The sequence below is a fragment of the Phalacrocorax aristotelis genome, chromosome 2 (genome assembly GCF_949628215.1).
Source record: "Phalacrocorax aristotelis chromosome 2, bGulAri2.1, whole genome shotgun sequence".
NCBI classification, from domain to species: Eukaryota; Metazoa; Chordata; class Aves; order Suliformes; family Phalacrocoracidae; genus Phalacrocorax; species Phalacrocorax aristotelis.
The window spans coordinates 95,165,551-95,184,729 of NC_134277.1; the positions used below are offsets into that span (position 1 = coordinate 95,165,551).

The following is a 19,179-nucleotide window of genomic DNA, read 5'->3' on the forward strand; positions in this document are numbered from 1 at the left end:
TCTCTGAAAATGACAGTTAGTTGGTAATGTTTAAAATAAGTGATATCAGGTGTTCTTTAGAAGAGCAGCAGGAAGGGTAGAGGTGCTCACATTAAGACTAGAAATGCTACTCATATTCAGCAGCAGAGAGCACCTTCCAGGCAAGGAGAACTGACTTGGATCCTTCAGCCTGAAACATTACTGAAGATGATACAATACAAATTCTATGAAAGAATGGGAAGGTGAGCAGAAAACCATTTTTCTTCACTATTTCTGCAATAGTAGAAGCAACAAGCATTCAATAAAGCTTTAAGGGAACAGGTTTGAAACAACAAAGCTGAAACACTTTCGTGCATCATCACATCATTGAACAGTGGAATTCTGACACGTGGTACTGTCAATGCCACAAATTAAAAAAAAAGAGGCAGCTTTTAAAAACGAGGCCAGACATATCTATGGAGTGTATGTCCACCTGCGAATATGAAATGCCACGCACCCCTTGCATGCCAAGTTCCTTCACCTGCTAGGCAAAAGAAATCCGAAGGCCTGGGTTGCTTTGGGCCGTTATTTGTGTTTGCTTTTTTGTCATTTCCCGGGGCAAAACGCTGATGCGCCCGTTCTCTCGCCCTAACGGCCCCAGCCCTGCTTCCGCCTCCTAGGGCTAACGGTCTCACGTGCCCTGCCGCGCGCCGCTCCCAGCAGCCTAGGGGCGGCGCGCGGGGCGAGCGCGGCTGAGTGGGCGTGGGCCCGAGACCCCGCCCCGCCCCGCCCCGCCTACCGCTCCGCCTCGTTCTGGGCGGCCGGCGGAAGTGAGGACGGGGGAGAAGGGGGGTGGGGTCGGGCGGCGCTCCGGGAGGCGACGCGGCCGCCATTTTGTCAGCGGCAGACTGCCGGGGAGCGCGGAAGTGTCGGTTGGCGAGGCGGGAAAGGACGGGGCTGGCCCGGCTCCTCCCCCGCTGGGGCGGAGAGGCGGGGACTGAGTGCGTCCGGGCCGGGCCGGGCCGGGCCGCGCCGGTGGGGGCGGCGGGGCCGAGGCGAGCGCGGCCCAACTATGTCGGCGTTCTCGGAGGCGGCGCTGGAGCGGAAGCTGTCGGAGCTGAGCAACTCGCAGCAGAGCGTGCAGACCCTGAGCCTGTGGCTCATCCACCACCGCAAGCACTCGGCACTCATCGTCAGCGTGTGGGAGCGGGAGCTGCGGAAAGGTGAGAGTGGCGGCGCCGCCGCCACACTGCCACCGGGCCTTTTCCCGCCCGCCCTCGGGGGCCGGGTGGGGCCTTGCCCGGGGGTGGCGGCTGCGGAGCGGCCGCGGTGGGAGGAGGCTGCCTTCGGGTGTGGGGCTGCAGCGAGGGGGTGGCCGCGCTCCTTGGCCTGTCGAGCCAGGGAAGGAGAGTGGGCGGTCGGGCCGCCCCCCAGGCAGCTGGGGATAACGGGGCTACTGGGGCAAGTGTTAAGCCCCGAGTCTCGATTTCTTGATGACTGCGGGCTGAGAGGTGCTTCTCTTCGGTCTCGTTTTGTTTTTCTTCTCCGCTCCCTTTGCTCCTCTCCTTCCACCTTCCTCCCTCACTGAGGTGCCCCCGAGTAGGTTACTTTTCATGTTTTACTCCCTTTCTTTGTGGAAGGAGAGAGGAAAGTGGGAAAAGGGAAGGAAGGCGGCAAGCGCGGGGTTTAGGCCTTCTTGTTTTAATGCTGGTAGTTGCTTGCGGCTCTTCCAAGGCGGCCTTTTTTAGGCGCTGTCTTTCATCATCTATAACGATGGTTAGCTGTAATGCTGTTTGAATTTCCTGACACGGTGGCTTTGTCCACTTATGCCAGCAACTGTTCTTGTAAGGCAGTTGAGGGTGACTGTACGCTGAGGAAAGAGCAATTTAATGTGTCCAAAGCGATTTTTCTTTTTTACTTCCTGTTTTTGCCGGATGGCTAATACTGATGTTAGTATAATAAAGGTGTGTGATTGTTTTAGCTGTTTTGAGTACTTGAGTTTGAGCGTGTAGACTTAGATTCTTATGTGGCTTTCCTTTTAACAGGAAAGAAGTTGCAGCTATAGGCAAGTTCAGGGATATATAATTATAGTTCATCTATAGATCATATATATAGATTCATGTATTTAGTTCATATAATAGTATATAGTTTATCTGTAGATCATATATATAGATTATAGTTCAGGGTCTGAAAGGCAAAAATGGCATGTGAAGATTTACTTGACCTGACTGGAAAATAACTTGACCTTAAGTTGACTCATTTAAGAAAAAGAAAAATTACTTGCTAGAACACTACCTTGCTCTGGGGAATCCTACTGTCTTCCAGTAGCTTCCTTTGGAGCCCCATTAATATCTGGGTCTTTAATGGGAAAAGTAGAAGCCTAGATTTGCAAGTGGGGAGGGAAAATAGCATTAAGCCGTTACAGGACTTACGAAAGAGAAACCACTCCCTTAGATTCATGCAACTAAGAGGAATAGTCGATATGCAGAAATGATGTGTAATGGAATACAAAGAGTGTATGGCTGGATCACAGCTACCTCTTAGGGGGCATCACTTCATAGCAAATTGATTGAACCACCCTTAAAATAAAAATATTGAGTATGAAGTAATACTAAACTTTAAAGTATAATATGGACATATGTTCCTGTAAACTCTTTTTTTAAGAGTTTATGAAACCTAGGTTTTCACACAGCTACTGTGTTTTTGTTTAAGATGTGCTTTTTGTGTGAAATGCTATCTTTTGAACTTTCAGGCATGAGTTAAATTCTTTTTATGTTGCCTATGGTGGCATATTTCATCTTACGAAATAAATGTCTTCACTATATGTTTGTTGCAAGTTTTCTTTCTTGTTCTGAGAACAAATGAATGGATCTCCGATCTGCATCTGAAGCATTTCAGGTTTCTGGGCCTTCTAAACAAACAACTTGAATGTTTGGTGTTCTAAATAGTATCAGGAAGGTGTCTTTAACTAGCACACAGCCAGAGTTTTGGTTGCTTGTCTTAACATGTACAATACCATTTCATAATAATCTAGAATATTAATGGTTAGTCCTTCAGTGTTAACGTAATTTTCCTGTTATGCTGTTTGATTGGAGAAATAAAGTGTTTTAAACATGGGCTACATGTTGGAAGGTGGCATTGAGAGGCAAGGATAATGGCTTCATAAGAACTCATGGGAATGCTTTGCTTTTTCTCAGCTTTCACTGTCTGGCTTCTGCTTTTAAGCCTGTTTGGAGGATGTAGCTCAGGAGCTTTGGGTGGGCATAGCTGCTATAATTGGTTTTATCTTCAGTTTGTTGAAGTTGTCATCCAGCTTTTGCTGCTTCAAAGTAAGATTTTTTTCTGGTGACCTCTCTTTGGAAGCCAACCTTCAAGGGTCTGTGGAAAGCATGTGATAGCCTATTCCTGGTAAGAGTAGGTTAGTTGCCTTCAAGGTCCTGCACCTTTTCTTCTGGACTTCTAGGCCTCATGTGAAGTGTTTCTTCTTTCATATGTTCCTCTACCACTTCATTTGAAGCTGGCATGGTTAAGATACATGGGTTATATTTTAATTTTCCATCTCTGATAACAGCACCTGAGCTTCATAAGTATTAGCTTATAGTTGCCCAGTCCTAACTTTTTGCTGAACACAGCACAGAATTGTAAGGCAGTCCCTAATACCCAAAGGGTGGATTTAGTGGTCTAAGTAGGCAGCATCTTGAAGTTGAGAAGGAAAACCAGTATGCTGTGGTGAAATGACTTGCGTAAAACATCACAAAGCAGAACACTGAAAATTAGGCCATAAATAGAGCAAATTTAAGGCTTCTGACTTGCTCACCATCCAAGCCACAGAAACATGATTTCCTTCGTACCTGAGAGGAAAATGGTCTCTATTTGGAGAATACAGACAAAAAAATTACTGGCATTGTCTGCTGCTATTGCTAGCCAGTAGTGTCCTGGAACTGAAAATTGAACTTTGCCTTTATAAATTTCATTTCCTTTCATTGTATTCCTTTTCTATTGTCACTTCCATCTCCAGACCTGCCCTCCAGTCTGGTCCCTTTCAGTCTTATGAAACATTGTATAACCAACTGAGTTAAACATAATACAGTGTGATACTACATTTTTTCCTGGACGCTTTCAGTTTTGATAAAAGATCCCTTGCATCAAATGACCCTTCTGAAGATGTCTTTAGTTATTCATGAAAACAAGTGCTAGGATCACAGCTCTTTTGTTCCTAAATATTTGGTTCTGGTTCTTTTATTTTTAAAATAGTCATTGTTTTCATATGTTGGAGTAGAGGTGAAGACACAGCTTTCAAATATGCATATAACTTAGGCACCATAAAATCTTAGTCCCTTTCTGCTTACTTTGATTAATTGGTAGTGTTCAGGTGCCATATTAGGGCATCTCTACAGATCGTAGGTTTCATACACCTTCACCTACAGGTTTTCTACAGTTGAACTTCCGTTGATTCTCTGTGAATTCTTGCACTTAGATGTAAACTTGGAGAACGGTCAAAATTGGCACATCTTTGTCATAACTTTGAGTAGTTAAGTGACATTGGATTCACCTTGCTGAACTCCAGTGTTGCTAAAGTCGTATCAAGATAGTTGATGTAGCTCTGATTACTGAAGGAGTATGCATATGTTTTTCCCCCCAAATACTGCCATAACTTTTATATATAGTTCTTAAAATACTGGCATGCAGAATTCATAGGGTCATTCTTACAAATAATCAAAAATTGGAGGAAATATAGTACAATGCATTCTAGAGTTGACTCTTACAAAAGTACTGATAAGTCTGAATTGGTCAGACACTCCTAGAAACTCTCATAAATATTTAAGGAAAGGATGTCGTCTTATATAACCAGTAGTTTGATGAAATGATAAGGAGTTGCGTATTATATACTTCAAGGGACTGAGCATAGAGACATGCTGCTTAATGGCTGACCTCAAATATGTGATGATGAAAAAGGTATGGATGAACTGGGACACCACAGTGGGGCTGTGGCAGAGCTGGTGCTCTGCCTCAGGTATTAAGTATTCCTGATTCTGCATCTGTGCAAAACCACTCAGGTGCCACTCCAGGTACTCCATGTTATAGTGGATTTAGTAGGGTTTTTTCTGCTATATTACTATAATAAGTGGAGAATAGATTTTGTAGTTCACTGATCTTTTCATTGATGAGTAAAATGAAGAGAAGATTAATAAAATGCCTTTAACTTCAGTGATAACTGTAATGAAGTAACAAAGATTTCTCCTGTTTTGACAGATAAGCAGAGGCCTACAATAACAACAGAACAGCTCCTTTTCCACTCTGCTATTGGTTAAATGTCTTTCAATATTTCTGATGCTTTTTTGCTGACAGTGTCTTGTGCTGTGCTGCTGGTGAAAATCTAGCAAAACCAATAATTAGTTTCAAAATAGATGAGTTCCCTGATGGAAAGTTGGTGCTGGCATAAAGGAGACTGTGAGGATAGTACCACCCCTTTAGGCTGCAGCCTGTGTTAGCACTGGCTTATGCTGGTCATGAGTCTGCATTCTTTTGAATTTTGTAGTTGATTTATGGAATAAATAATTTGGTGGGGAGGCTACTCTTCCAGTACTTAATTTGTAGTAAATGTATTACTAACATGAGAATCTCATGTTTAGGTTTTTATTCTAGAAAAGTATGGTGTTTTTTCTTTGGTACTTGTTATATGGCAGCTTCATGATTGCTTCAAAGTAACTTCTGTGATTTAACTTTTGTGATAATGTTACCACATAATCTAATTATTTTACAGAGGCCTTTTGAGTGGGGGTTAGGTAGAATTTTGTAAAGCCTTGAAAAGTGGGCACTGAGGAAAATGATCCTGCTTCAGCTAGATTTCAGATGTATGAAATGTAACACTCAAAGTTAAATAGTTAATTACTTAGAAGTCATGAGGTTACTCAGTATTTAAGTAGTACTGATTAATTAACTGCAATGTTAATACATGACTCATTCCTTAAATGCAACTGGTAGGCCCGTTAAAGCTATTTAATTTTGTGTATCCATAAAGGGATTGACTTAGTTTGTTGGGTTTTTTTTTAAATTGAGTAGTGGGATTACACATGCAATTTTGTTGTGTAAGCCTGCAGCCACTAGGTGGCTGCTGAGAAAACCCTTAGGAACCCCCCTTGAAGAGGCTTTTCTGAGATGGAGGCTGTTGAGACTTAGTTTTCGTTATTTGCAAATTGGGTGTGTGCTTTTGCATACACCTCTTGCTCCCTGGTATATATATTGGTTGTCTGCAGCTGTTGGATTTGTTGTTTGGTGTTTGAATTGCAGAATTGAAATTTTTCATTTCAAAACAAAAGTGTCAGCCTTCAAGGGTGAATAGGAATTGCTTGTTCAGTAGGCTCCGTGTGATATTTGCTGTACTAGGTTAAAATGTGTTCTGTTTAAAAGAGAAAAAATAAAATTGCTAAATGTTTGAGTTTGGTAATATGGGACTTGTTATTTCAAGCTCCAGTTAGTTGTCTGTAGTATGTTTTTCCTGTCAACTGCTTTTCTGTTAGCTTTTCCACGTTCAGCTCTGTCACTTGGTAGGTATTTATGTCCTAGTGATACTATGTTGCTGTATCTTTAAACCTAATTTCAGATTCAGGTATCTTGTTTCTTCAGAGCCTGACATGTCAGGCTCATAGATTAATCAGTCTCAGAAATGGATGCTGAACACCCTGTGTTGTGTGCCCCTCCCCCCCAAATCAGCTGACTGCTTGTTTTGGCTGTCATCTGTCACCCCACCTGTGTCACACTGATCATTGTTGTCACTGCAAAGCTTATCCAGGTTAGCAGAGCCATTGTACGTTGTCTTTAAGACAGCTACGGTTGTGTAAGTACATCTGGGCTGCTACAGAGACACACGTTTTTAGCACTTGATTCTGCCACTTTGCCTGCTGTTTCAGTTTATTGTGCTTGAACTTTTTGTTTGTTTGGGGGGTTTTGAAGTCATTCTGTGGTATAAGCAGCAACTATTTTTGCATACTTATGGCTGTTTGTCTACAGCCTCTGCTGTTGGGTCACATGCTAGTGTTTGGGTCTTCGCTCATTGTAGCTGTTGGCACTGATGCAATACAGTTTTCTGAAGCTCATGGCTGTTGTGGCAGTTGGTCAATGCTGCTGAAAATTGGAAGAGGGAGGATCTTGGGAGACAAATTGAGAAGGCCTAGCAACATTGAAACCGGATTTGAAAGTTGTACTGCATATCAATTACTCTGATACTCAGTCAACTACTTTGGAGCAGAACCACAACCAAAAGTGGTGGGGATGTATTGCCCTGCAGATGTGAAGTGTATTTCAGGAAACAAGTTCCTGATTTAAAGCAATTTTTTTCTGTACTGTGTAGTGTAGCTCTTTTGCCAAGAGAAGGTGGTTGTAAGATTATTTTACTTAATGGTGGTAGAGTGTCATTGGCCAATGTGATACACTTAAATAAAACAAATTATTTATTATCTTAAAACAAACAACACTATGGCTTACTGATTTCACTGGTTAGTAGGTGATCTTGGGGAGGCCAGTAAGATAGTTCACATGGATAAGCAGAAGGTACCCACAAGCACCTCCATGTTAATCTTCTCATCTATGCAAAAAGGGTTGGTGATCAACCAACAGAAGGAACATCAGACGAACATGAGTTGTTAAGTTAGAGGAATGTATTTGCTATATATACGATTAACAAAATTATCTACAGTTAGGAGCAACAAATTTGCAATATAAGAATCTTTCACTTAAAATAGTCACATTTGGATTGTGTGATCCAGCCTGACTAGTTGACTCTAGTATTAGTCTTGAAAGAATGCAGTGTGTACAAATCTTTATTCATTTATTGCGGTGCCATTCGTTTCCTGGTATCTTACCTGTACCTATCTGTCTTCCATCATTCTGGTTTTGAATACCTAAGTTCAGTGTCTTTTTCCTATCCTAAAACTGTTGTTGCTGTCAGTGCGTATCTATCTTGGCATTGTGCCAGCCAGGCTAGGCAATGAAAAGGCTTTATTTCACATGTCCAGGTAATTCAGGATACACTAAGTGCAGTAGGAAGCTTCTGCAGAGTAATTATGTTGGAATGCTTCCTTGGTTTGTGACCAACTTTCTGGCATCCCCTTAGTAACTTGATGCTGATGCCCTCTTTCCCAGCAGCAGTTGTATGCTGTTCCCTTTGTCTACTAGCCTCCAAACTCGAAGTCAAGATACTTGGACCCGCAAACCTTGAATACATGTTTTATAGGCCGTTTCATTCCCCTCTTTGAAAAGAAAACACAGCAGTTCTCAAACCTTGGTAAAATTCACCAGGAGAATCAAGTGACTGCAATGTTGAACACTTAGTTTAACTTTTTCATAACAGAAGGTTAATGAATTTTAAGACTAAGTGCTTGTTGTACAACATGCCTTTTATGGATTGTATTATCTTTGAATTGCCCTTTCTGGCAGTAGCCTCTCAAGTGACTTTTTACAGATACACTTTCAGTCATGTTACCAAAGATGCTGCACTTAATCAGTTTGCATAAAAACTCAGGTTAGCTCCTGGTGTGCAGGGTCAGTGATTGTCAGTGAACTCAAATTTCAGTGCTGCTTGACTTACAAAAGATGAGTTTGGTCTTGTAATAAAAAGCTTGAAAGCTTGTCAAATATTTACAAAGATGTCATGTAACTTCTTATGCAAAGGTATGAAGCATGTCGTGACATAGGAAGTGTCCCAGGGATTTTGGGAGAAATGCTGACTCTTAGGTGCTCTGCTGCGTATATGTAGACTAATGTAATTAAAAACCAATTGAGTCAAATCTTTATTTGAATTCATATTAGAGAAGTTTAGTAGAAAAGGAACTGGTTAGTGCTGATAACTGTTGTGGGATTTTAACCTACTGATGCACACTTTCTGAAAACCTCTTGTTAAATGATATTTTCATTCAAGGTCAGTTGGCATAGCAGATCTGGCCTGTCAAATTTTAAAGCCTGATGTTAACACTTTCAGATGGGTCAATAGTCTATATACTTGTAGTGGGATGTAAATCCCTTATACCTGTGTGTTTCTCTGTAGTTTCTTCCTTTGTCTGTGACAGCAAATATCTCTTGGCTTTAGGGAAGAGGTGTAGAACAGCATGAAACTAATGGGCATGCTTCGAGCAATCTTGGGAGCTCAGTTTCCCATGCCAGGAGGTAAACCTGGAGAAGACAAATATGGGTGATTATGCTAGCTTTGATTGCCAGAGTGAGCCTCGGTGAAAACCACATGCTTACTGCCTTCCAAGGATAATAGTTTCTTACACTAAAGTGGTGGTTTTTCAGTATTAGAGTTCCCTCAGTATTATGGGCTCAGGCATACAATGTCAGGGCATCTATATTGGCCTGGTAGAGAACCAGGAATAACCAGGCCAGGCTAACAAGTATGTGTTCCGAAGAAGTACAGATTGCAGAAAACTAAGACTTGGGTGAAGATCCTAAGTCTCACCATCGTAGATGCCTGATGATGCTAGTTGCAGGTGAAATACCATGAATACTCAGAGTCTTCATTGGCATTTAAATACAGATACATTTTTGAGGCAGATGTAGTTTCAACTGTGAGGTGCCAATCCAAGTTAGTCTCATTGTGGATGCTTTAAGAGTAATCTGCTTACATGGCCTTTATACCAGTCAGCACTGTTGACCTGATAAAATATTTCAGAATGTAGCACTTCAGGGAGCTGCGTTGACTGCTTTGGTAGGTAAATGGTAAATCTAACTGAAACAAGCAGAAGAGTTACATGAACACCACACAGAGCTTCTGAACAGATGACTCAGTCCAACATGTATGATCTCTTAGCAGCTTTATGTTTGCAGACTGTATTGTTAGTGTACCAGAGTTACTGTGGGCTAGCTACTTCTAACGCTATACACTCTGGCACTATGTGCCGCCTTTAACCTAAGATCATACTTTTTTTCTTCCATTTGCTTCTGATGGTAAAAGTGATTTTGCCAATAGCCTTGCCTTGCGTTGAGGGCACTTTTATAAATAGTCTAACTGTTCTTTGATCCATTTTGGTGTTCTGAGGTATATCAAAACCCAGGGCTGAAAAGTTATTGCCACTGCTGCTGAAGAGAGGTGCTTTACACAGGTAATTTTTTTTTCAGAACAAATCTATCTGGTCTGGAATTTAATTTTGTATTTCAGACTTAAACAGTTAATTTACAGTCATAGCAGCAATAGAACACTTCTGGTTTTTTCAGCTCAGAGTTGTCAACCTCAGTTGCGTTAAAGGTGACATTGCATTTGTATGTAAGGCCGAGCAGTAGTAGGCCAGTGTGTAACTCCTGAAGATTTGTGAAGTGAAAGAGAACACTTCTTGAGAGTAGGTGTAATTTTTAGCTTTAGAATTTTGCACAGAGCATTCTTACAGCAAGAAGAATTAAATTCTACTTCACAATATTCTTTGTGAACACAAGGGTAGAACATTGGCTGAATTTCTAACCAAAGCTACAGATAGCTCAATAGTGTTTTGAGGATTTTTGTTCATTAAATGTAGCTTTGTTTCTGTTGGATTGTAGTAGGAAGCTGAAAAGGTAATACTAGAGGGAATAAGCTTGAAAGCGACTTTCTTGGTTTTAGCATGCTTTTTCTGAACACAGTGTATTGATCTGTTCACTCTAGTGAATGGATAAGGTCTAGGCTTTGTGAGAATCAGCATCACCTGACTTGCCGGCACTGCATACCTCTCCTGTCTACCAGCTCAGTTGATTTGGTTACATGTTGGAAACAAGGAAGTTGATGTCTGTCACAAATGAGTTACATTGCTGAGGATTAAAACACCTACATCTTCTCTTTCAAGAGAAGCCACTTTTTAAAGTCAGAGCATGCATACTGAGACTGTGTGGTGGTATTGGATATTGAAAGTTTTTCTGGTGTTAACACAAGATTAGAAGCGTTGCAGTAAGAGTTGCAGCTCAGAGAATCCTATAGAAGATGAAGATTAGATGAAATGTGGTAAATGAAAAACATGAGTAGGAACACTTAGAAAACACAATAGATTTTTTTTTTTAAAGGCAACTTATAAATTGGAAGCTTGTAACATATTGCATGTTAATGGGAAGGGGGTAAAATGCTTAAGATGCTTGAAGAGAAACACCACGGCAGCCTGAAAGTGATTCTTGAAAATGTTTTCTTGATACTACAGCTGCATTAAAACACATGAGTGTTAATGATTAGTAGATGAGGGAGGGGAATATCACAGTGATATGGAGAAATAGGGATTGATTGTTCAGTTTGCCAAATGCAAAAATGAGGGGTGATTAAATGAGACTGAGTAAAATTCAAACCAAAAGGCGGAGACTCTTCACGTGAATGGTTGTGCATCTGTGAAGCTCCTTGTTAGAGGATTTCATGGGTGTAAGAAATTTATGCAGGCTCCAGGGGAAGCTGAAGTACATGGAAGAAATGCATGATGGTCACCAAACGGACAAATGACATTGTGCTCAGGGTAACACCTGAAAATAGTTGGGGACTGAAGAACAATTTGGAATATCATGGTTTTTCCTATTCATTTTTGGAGATGGGGCTAGAAGGAACTTGTGTCATATTATGAGGGAGGAAGAATCCAAGCAAGGAGTTACAGCAGGAGAGAGAGAAAAGCCAATAGGTGACCAAAGTATTTTCATGTTTAAAAATACAAAATCTGAGTGAAACATTGCAGGCAGTAATGAGAATAGAAAAAGCATATTTGATTTGGGCTTCTTGTGTTTAGTATAAATGCACATAAAGAGGTACTAGTTGGAGGAACTAAAATTTCTCATTGTTCTTGTTTATCACTCTTTTTATTAGCAAAAGCAAATAGGAAGCTGACATTCCTGTACTTGGCCAATGATGTCATACAGAACAGCAAAAGGAAAGGACCAGAATTTACAAAAGACTTTGCTCCAGTAATAGTGGAGGCTTTCAAGCATGTTTCAAGGTACAGTAAACCGTCATGTGCAGTGTCCTTCATCGTACTGTATTTGAGAGGGATTTAGAGAAGTCCTTGGTTCATCTTTTCTGACCCAGCTAGTCCTTGTGTGCTATTTCTGTACTTGAAGTCTTTATTCAATGTTCTTTTGATCTTGGATGGTCTTGATGTTGAATGAAGTTACATGGTAGATTCATCTGCATTCAGTCCCTTTTGTGTTAGAAAGCTGTTAGCTATGCCTTAAATTAAGACTTGCTTTTAGTCTGCATTTATGTGCTACAACAGTTTGATGTCTCATTACTAGTGTTGCATGACTTTTTTTTTCCCAGCAGCCATTCATCTCGTTGCATGAGGATGCTAGAGCCTTGATACAGAATTACTTTCACATAGTACACAGCTGTTGAAGCAGCACAAACCTGTTTGCAGTGTTTGTGTAATAAGGTTGCAGACCTACAGATTTATGGATTGAGCAAGCAAACTGAAAGAATTGGGGGTTGGCTTGTTTTTTATGTGCTTGCTAAGACATCTTGAACTAGTCTTTTTCTTTTCTTTTATATGGGATTTTGTTGTTTTCTGAGATTATTGGGCTTCTGATACTTTGATATTGATAAAGTATGCCAAAGTCCTTCTTTGAAAGATAATCATATGACAGTGCCGTATTTCTACCTGGTGCTGATTTTTTGCCTTTTTTTTTTCTTGTAACAGTGAGTCTGATGAGAGTTGTAAGAAACACCTTGGTCGAGTGCTCTCTATCTGGGAAGAAAGGTCTGTTTATGAAAATGATGTATTAGAGCAGCTTAGGCAAGCTTTGTGTAAGTATTTTGTGTGTGTATGAAGATTCAGTCTCTTGTTTGAAATATTATTTCTCTGACAGGATCTCGTTTGTTTTCATTTAGATGGAGACAGGAAGGTGAGGAAGCGCACATATGAACAGATAAAAGTTGATGAAAATAACTGTTCACCTCGAAGTTCTCCCACTGACCCTCCACAGGTAAAAGCAAGTTTATAAAATTCTGTCTTTGCATATGGTTTCATACAGAACTTTTCAGTTACTCCTGCTTTTCAATGGTCTGTGTTTCTTTTTAATGAGGTTTTTGAGCACTGGTGACTACACCTGAAACTTTTCTTCACAGTATGTTAGGTTACAAGTGAAGCTAAGAAGTTGAGCATGCTGTAACTTCAGTCAGTAGAACACTAAACCAGGATGTATAAACTATATATTCAGCTTTGTCCAAGTCAGGATTTCATCATTACTTTCTACAGTGCTCTAGGCTCTCATTTGGTTTCCAGGGCGGCAACTAGTTACACATGCATTAGAATAAGATTGTTATTGGTTTATCAACAAAATACTTCTCATTGTTGCAATCATGATGGTTGGGAAAAGTTCTTGTCTACCTTGCATTGTTATGGCTCTTAGAATTCTTGTGGGTTTTTTGTTATGGTACAGCCCCATCTCAAAAGGCTTTTTGTTATGGCAAGGAATGACTGTCCTCAAATAATCACAATTCAGTATGTTTCTCTGTAGCAGACATCTGGGCTTCTAATGGCCATCAGCCCTACTTCCAAAAGAAGTGCACTGATCTAGTCTGATGCCCTAGTGAAGCAAAACTACAAGAAAAAATAATTTCAAAAATGTGTAGTAAAATGAAAGGTACTGTAAAATAATCACTACTGTCAAAAAAAGATTTATAAGTAGTCCTATACCAAGAATTTAAATGAAAAATCTATTTTAGGAAGGTGACCTTTAAAACTAGGAACACCACAGTGTGTTTTTTCTGAGAATTAATGGCTTAGGGTTTTTTGTTTTCAGTATGAGAGGGCGTAGAATGTTGCTATAATGCCAGTATCATAAATGCTTTTAAAATCACTATCAAATAGATTCCATAAACTTATTTTGAAACACTGTTTTGTACTAGGATCTGTTTACTTAAACTAGTTCTCAATCTTGCATGCTTTTTTCAGACCACAGATCTCATTAGAGCATTACAAGAACTAGAAAACGCTGCCTCTGGGGATGCAGCAGTTCATCAGAGAATAGCTTCTTTGCCTATAGAGGTCCAAGATGTGTCCCTGTTAGACAGAATAACAGGTGAGGGTTGGGGATCCAGTAACTGAGATGCAGTTCTGAGAACTTAAAGGTATATAATGAAATCATGCTTTACTTGTTTTTCTCTGCTTGCTTTTTAGATAAGGAGTCTGGAGAGCAGCTTTCCAAAATGGTAGATGATGCATGTATGTTGCTGGCGGATTACAATGGCAGGTTGGCAGCTGAAATAGATGATAGAAAACAGCTAACTCGAATGTTGTCAGACTTCCTCCGATGTCAAAAAGAATTCCTTGCAGAGAAAGAACATAAGCTGGAAGTGCGTAATGTTTTGTTTTAGTCCATTCTTCCCTAAAGCTTGTTCTTGCAAATGTTTTTTTAGTTTGTCTAAACAAATTTTCTCTCCAAAGGTAAATATTTAACTGCCACTGTTAGGTCTTTGCTTCCAGCACATTTTTAACAAGATATTTTTTTGGGGGGGGGGGTGGGGTGGGGGTGTGTGTGTGTTCTAGTGTTCTAAATCTATTAAACCAGCTCAACATTAGGTAATGTTACAACTGTTAATCACTTCAGTGTTTGTCTTTGCTTTTTAGCCTATGCGGTCTTCACTATATGTACAGACTTAGTTTTAATGGTACAGTGAAAGTCTTATCCTTGAATGGTACAAACTTAATTCTTCATAGAGTAAATTCTTTTCTTTATCTTTTCATTGTTGTAAGTCTTAGTTGTGTTAAATTATTTAATAATATCCTTTTTGTGAACAGAGTCATCGTTTTGGGAGTTGTAGATTTGTGAAGCCACTTAAAGCATAAGAATTTAATTAGTGGATTCAGCACAGCTTTTTAACCTGACTCAAGCATCCATTAAACTCGGTAAAATGTATTTTTAGGTTTTACAGCCTCTAACACAACTGGTTAGCAACATTTGTAGCACGAGCACCCTTAGGACAGGGCAAATCATTAATAAAGAATGCAGAGTGAACAGCTCATTATGGGCAAATAATCCCCTAAGATATTCAGTTATTCACTATTACCAGTCTTCTGTTCCTTTCCAACCACATAATACTGTCAAGCCTTCTGCTGAGCATACCACATATCCTAAATAGTTTCACGTCTGTTGCTTCCCAAATCCCTTGTCTCAGCTTTGACGCATAAGTTCGAGCACTAACGTGGGTATTACAGTAATTGAACTGAAGCTGCATCCTTTTGCAAGGGGAGATAGCTGAATATGTGCGGTACCCTGTGACGGCAGCATATGCATGTAGTCCTTACATGGTGCACAAAATAATTGCTCTTCAGGTTTCATGTCACATAGGCCTGTCAAGAACACTTTCTTCAGTCTGTGGTTTCTTTACCCTTTTATAACTTGAGTTCAGATTTTGTGGTGTCTTTGCTCAGGAAAATGCTGTTCGCAGTGTATCTGAAGTGATTGTTCAGATCAGTTGTGTCATTCTTAGACTACTCTTATTTCCTGACTTCCTTCCTTTGCTCTATGCCTCACAGAAAAGCAATTGATGAAGGTTCTTCCTATCAACTTCACTGTGTTTATCCTGTGGGAAGAATATCAACCAACTTCACGTAAGATAGATGGTATGCACGGTAGTGGTGATTGCAGTAGCAACTGATCCAACTGCACAATGGAACCTGGAAGATTGAAAGCTCAAGGCTTCTGGGTTTTTAATCGCCTGCCCTACCTTCTTTTTGTGCGTGTGTGTGATGTGTTTGAAGGACAAGTTCCCAAAGTACTAGTGTAAGACTGATTGTCTTGAGACACTTCTTGTAGATCAGCAGTTAGACCCTTTTTAGGTATAGTAGACCACTGGGATAGTGAGTTGCTCAAAAGTGACTTTCTTTCAGACAGATTTATATTTCTGTAAAAATGAAAGAGCTTAATCAGAAATTACAAATGGAGTGCAGCTGTGAACAGATTCCACTCTTGGTGGTGGTTTTCAACAAATACAAAAGTTTAATTTCCCAATATTACCAGATTAAAGAGTTCACAGCTGTAAGAGAAAGCAATTGCTTATTCCCAGGCTGTCATGGTCCTTAAAACTGGGTTTCTTGGCTGAATTATTTAAACTCTTAAAGAATCTCATTCTAATACAGCACACTTCCAGTTTCAGACTGGCTCCAGAGGTCTTTCTTCAGAAAGCAGGAGCCAGTCTTCAGTATCTGTAGCAGTATGTTTAAAACAGAAGTCCTAGGATGTTGAGGTATACTGTAAGAATGTCAGTCTGGTATAAATGCAAGTTACTAATAAAGAACTGTGAGCCAAGATGGTGTCAACCCAAGGTATAGCTATAAGCTGAGAGATGGTAAAGAACAGAACAAGCTTCTAGACTTGTGTTAAGATGAGTGAAGTGACTTTATCTTACTACCAGCAGTGCCTGTTGGTTTGGGAAGTGCAGGCTGATAAACATTCTGGAGTTTTGAAATGTAAGATCAGGATGTCTACATGATACTGCCTATAGGGCAAGCTGACTGAATTTTTCTGTTCTGGTTTTTGGGGTTTTTTTTGTGTGTGTGTTTTTAAGGAAATGGCTGTATTCCAATGTAAATACCAAATACGTGTGGCCAGATCTATTTTTTTTTTTCCTGAAGCAAGGACTCTGGTATTTCCCAAGACTGTAAAAACACATACTTCAGATTGAAGCTTGCTTCTTGACTTCTCATTTGAAATGTCACCTGGTTCTTTGAGAATGTATTTCCTGAACTGTCTGTCCCTAGGTTTTGCATCTCAAGTTTAATTTCTTGTGAAATTAATTTGTTCTAGACAAGCTTGTTTCCTTTGTCAGGCTTCTGGCCATTGACTTTTTTTGAGTATAACATGGTCTCTGGCTTGTGACATATCAAGTCTTCATTTCTTTCTGAATTAGTATGACTCATCTGTAAGTATATGGCTGAGATCCTACCTTATTGCTTTGTCAAACACCTTTGTTTCTTGGTAAGAAACAAGCGGCTGTGTTCTTAGTGGAATCTAGAAATGTTACCTGCTGTTGACCTGGTTTAACAGTATTAGAATTTGAATTCCCAGCAAATTCTTACTAACTTTAAAGCTTAGATGGGAGCTTTAGACCTAAATTTGCAGATATTTTTTCTTCTGAAGAAAATTTACAGGTAAGTAACTTCGAATAACCACTCTTTCCATGAGTACTTTTTAAAAATAAGTTTCTCTAATAGTTATTTCTAAACAGAATTGCATGATTCCTATCAAAATCAAGGTAATGTGTGCATTAAATCTTGACAGAAAATATTGACAACAGATAAATATTATGAGTTATCATGTCTGCATTAAAAGCTAACCATACTGCTTAGTAGGTGACTTTCATAAGTCTGCTCTGGGTAAGTAGTGTCACCTTTAACTTTTAAATTGTTTTCTTTAACATCTGTCTAGCTTCTGTTGCAGGTGGTGGACATGGACCTATCTTCTAATGATGTCACCATCCATTAGTACACACATCCTGCTAAAAATAAATTTAAGAATCAAAATCTTGTATTGTCTGTTGTTTTTGAAAACTAAACAGTTCTGTAACTACTCATACCAAACCTCTGCTATTTTCATCTATATTCTCACAAATGTTACCGAGTTTGACTGAGATGGATAAGTATTTATCCAGTGTCATTCCTTTGTCTTGAAGATTAAAACTTTCACATGGTTATTTCTAAAACTCACAAGTCATTTAAGTTAAATCATTTGAAATTCCAAATGCAGAAGTTTGGGTGTCACTTGCATTGAAGCGGCAATTACCAAAACGAAAGAGCTGTGAAAACAAGACTTTTTCAGACTTTCACTTTCTAACTTGCACTCTAGTTCTTGGGTGTACATGAACATCAGAAATGAGAAGTGATGGATGTAGAACTTGTCCTTCACAAGCACAATAAAGAACTTTCACTTTATTAATGAACATTTCTTACATATTATATAGGTAACAAATGTATTTAACTGTTCTTATGCCCCTTTAGAGGCCCTCTCAAACTTAAGATTGTCCTAAAGAGCATTTTACCTTCACTTTTGTAAGTTTTAAAGTAGTATAAATATATGAAGTTCAGTGTACTGTAGCTGTACATGGAAACTTGCACAGGCTTTATAGGTAGATGTGATTCTGTTAGAGAAAATGGAACTTTTTGCAGAAAGATAGTTGTAGCAGCCCTTTTTTCTCAGAACTTTAAGGACTAATACAATCTCCTGTTTTCTACTACTTCCCTCTCTGCTTCATCATTGTGTCACCCTCCTACCTCCCTGCCCCTTCTCTACTTTTTGAACAGAAGTGTTGGTTGATCTATTGATCTCACTGAAGGCTGATAGAAGGAGCTTTTATGCTCATTTTATGTATAAGGTGTACATAAATTATTAGCCAGGTGTGCTCATCTCATTGTGATAAAGACTGTCCTGTAGACATTCTAGAATTAACGTGGCCTTAAAAATACAGGGGTGATGCAAACGAGAAGTACTTGATATACTCATTTTTCATATTGCTTTGCTTTTTCCACAATCATTGATTACAGAGTAAATGGACTCATTTCAAATAAAGGCTTTGATAGTTCAAAATCTGACACAACTTATTAACAAGTGCGGGCAGGGGATCATACAACCTTTTTATAGAAAAACAAGACAGCCTCTTCTCATCTTCACTTTGTTACGGAAAAATGTAGCGTTGCCACACGTAGCATATACTGGATGACCTAGTTTCTTACATAGTGTTTCTATGAACTTACCACTTTAAATTGGGGAACATCTTGTCGCTAAAACAAAATTTTAATGAAGGAAGTGCTACTCTGGGAGGCCGGCTGTGTTTTAGCAGCTTGGATTTAATTAAGACACTTTTATTTATGATGTTGCTGTCTTGCATTCCTTATTTACTGCAGTTGTAGAAACAATATTCATATCCTTACACTCACATCTGGTTATAATTGTTTGGTTTCTTAGCATGTTGAGAGAGTATTATATGTTCAACGCACTTTTATTTCATGATTGAGCTTTATAGCTCAACATAGCTTGACTTGTCTTCCTAACGGGTTTAATTTTGTCATGGGATTTTATAGGTAAACAGCAAGCAATTAGTCACCCTAGTCTGCAGCTCTGGAGTCAAAGGCACTTCCCCCCCCCTTCCTTATGCTTTCTCCAGTTTCAGCTTAATAGTTTCAAGCACAGGCAAAAATGTTAAAGAATTTAGGGATGGCAGGGGTATAACATGCCTCTTGTTCATGTTTTGGTTCTCAGTGCAAGACTGGATTGATACTATTGTCTACTGTTTCCCTC

At 39.6% G+C, this 19,179-nt stretch overlaps 1 protein-coding gene across 5 annotated transcripts in view; it reads left to right on the forward strand.

Annotated features, from left to right (window-relative positions):
* The first annotated feature begins 817 nt into the window (after positions 1-817).
* Positions 818-19,179, forward strand: part of RPRD1A (regulation of nuclear pre-mRNA domain containing 1A) — a 43,160-nt gene continuing 24,798 nt past the window's right edge. The window contains exons 1-8 of one of the 5 annotated variants that reach the window (XR_012659106.1): positions 899-1,181; positions 11,756-11,885; positions 12,582-12,688; positions 12,773-12,867; positions 13,839-13,965; positions 14,064-14,239; positions 15,423-16,035; positions 16,082-17,408. Coding sequence is in view for 4 of the 5 variants with exons in the window: in XM_075084399.1 (XP_074940500.1) it covers positions 1,031-1,181; positions 11,756-11,885; positions 12,582-12,688; positions 12,773-12,867; positions 13,839-13,965; positions 14,064-14,239; positions 17,314-17,370 (843 nt within the window). In the remaining variant the exon portion in view is untranslated. Of the gene's footprint in view, positions 1,182-11,755; positions 11,886-12,581; positions 12,689-12,772; positions 12,868-13,838; positions 13,966-14,063; positions 14,240-15,422; positions 17,409-19,179 lie in introns of those variants that run through there. The other 4 variants (XM_075084401.1, XM_075084399.1, XM_075084400.1 and 1 more) reach the window with 4 other exon arrangements.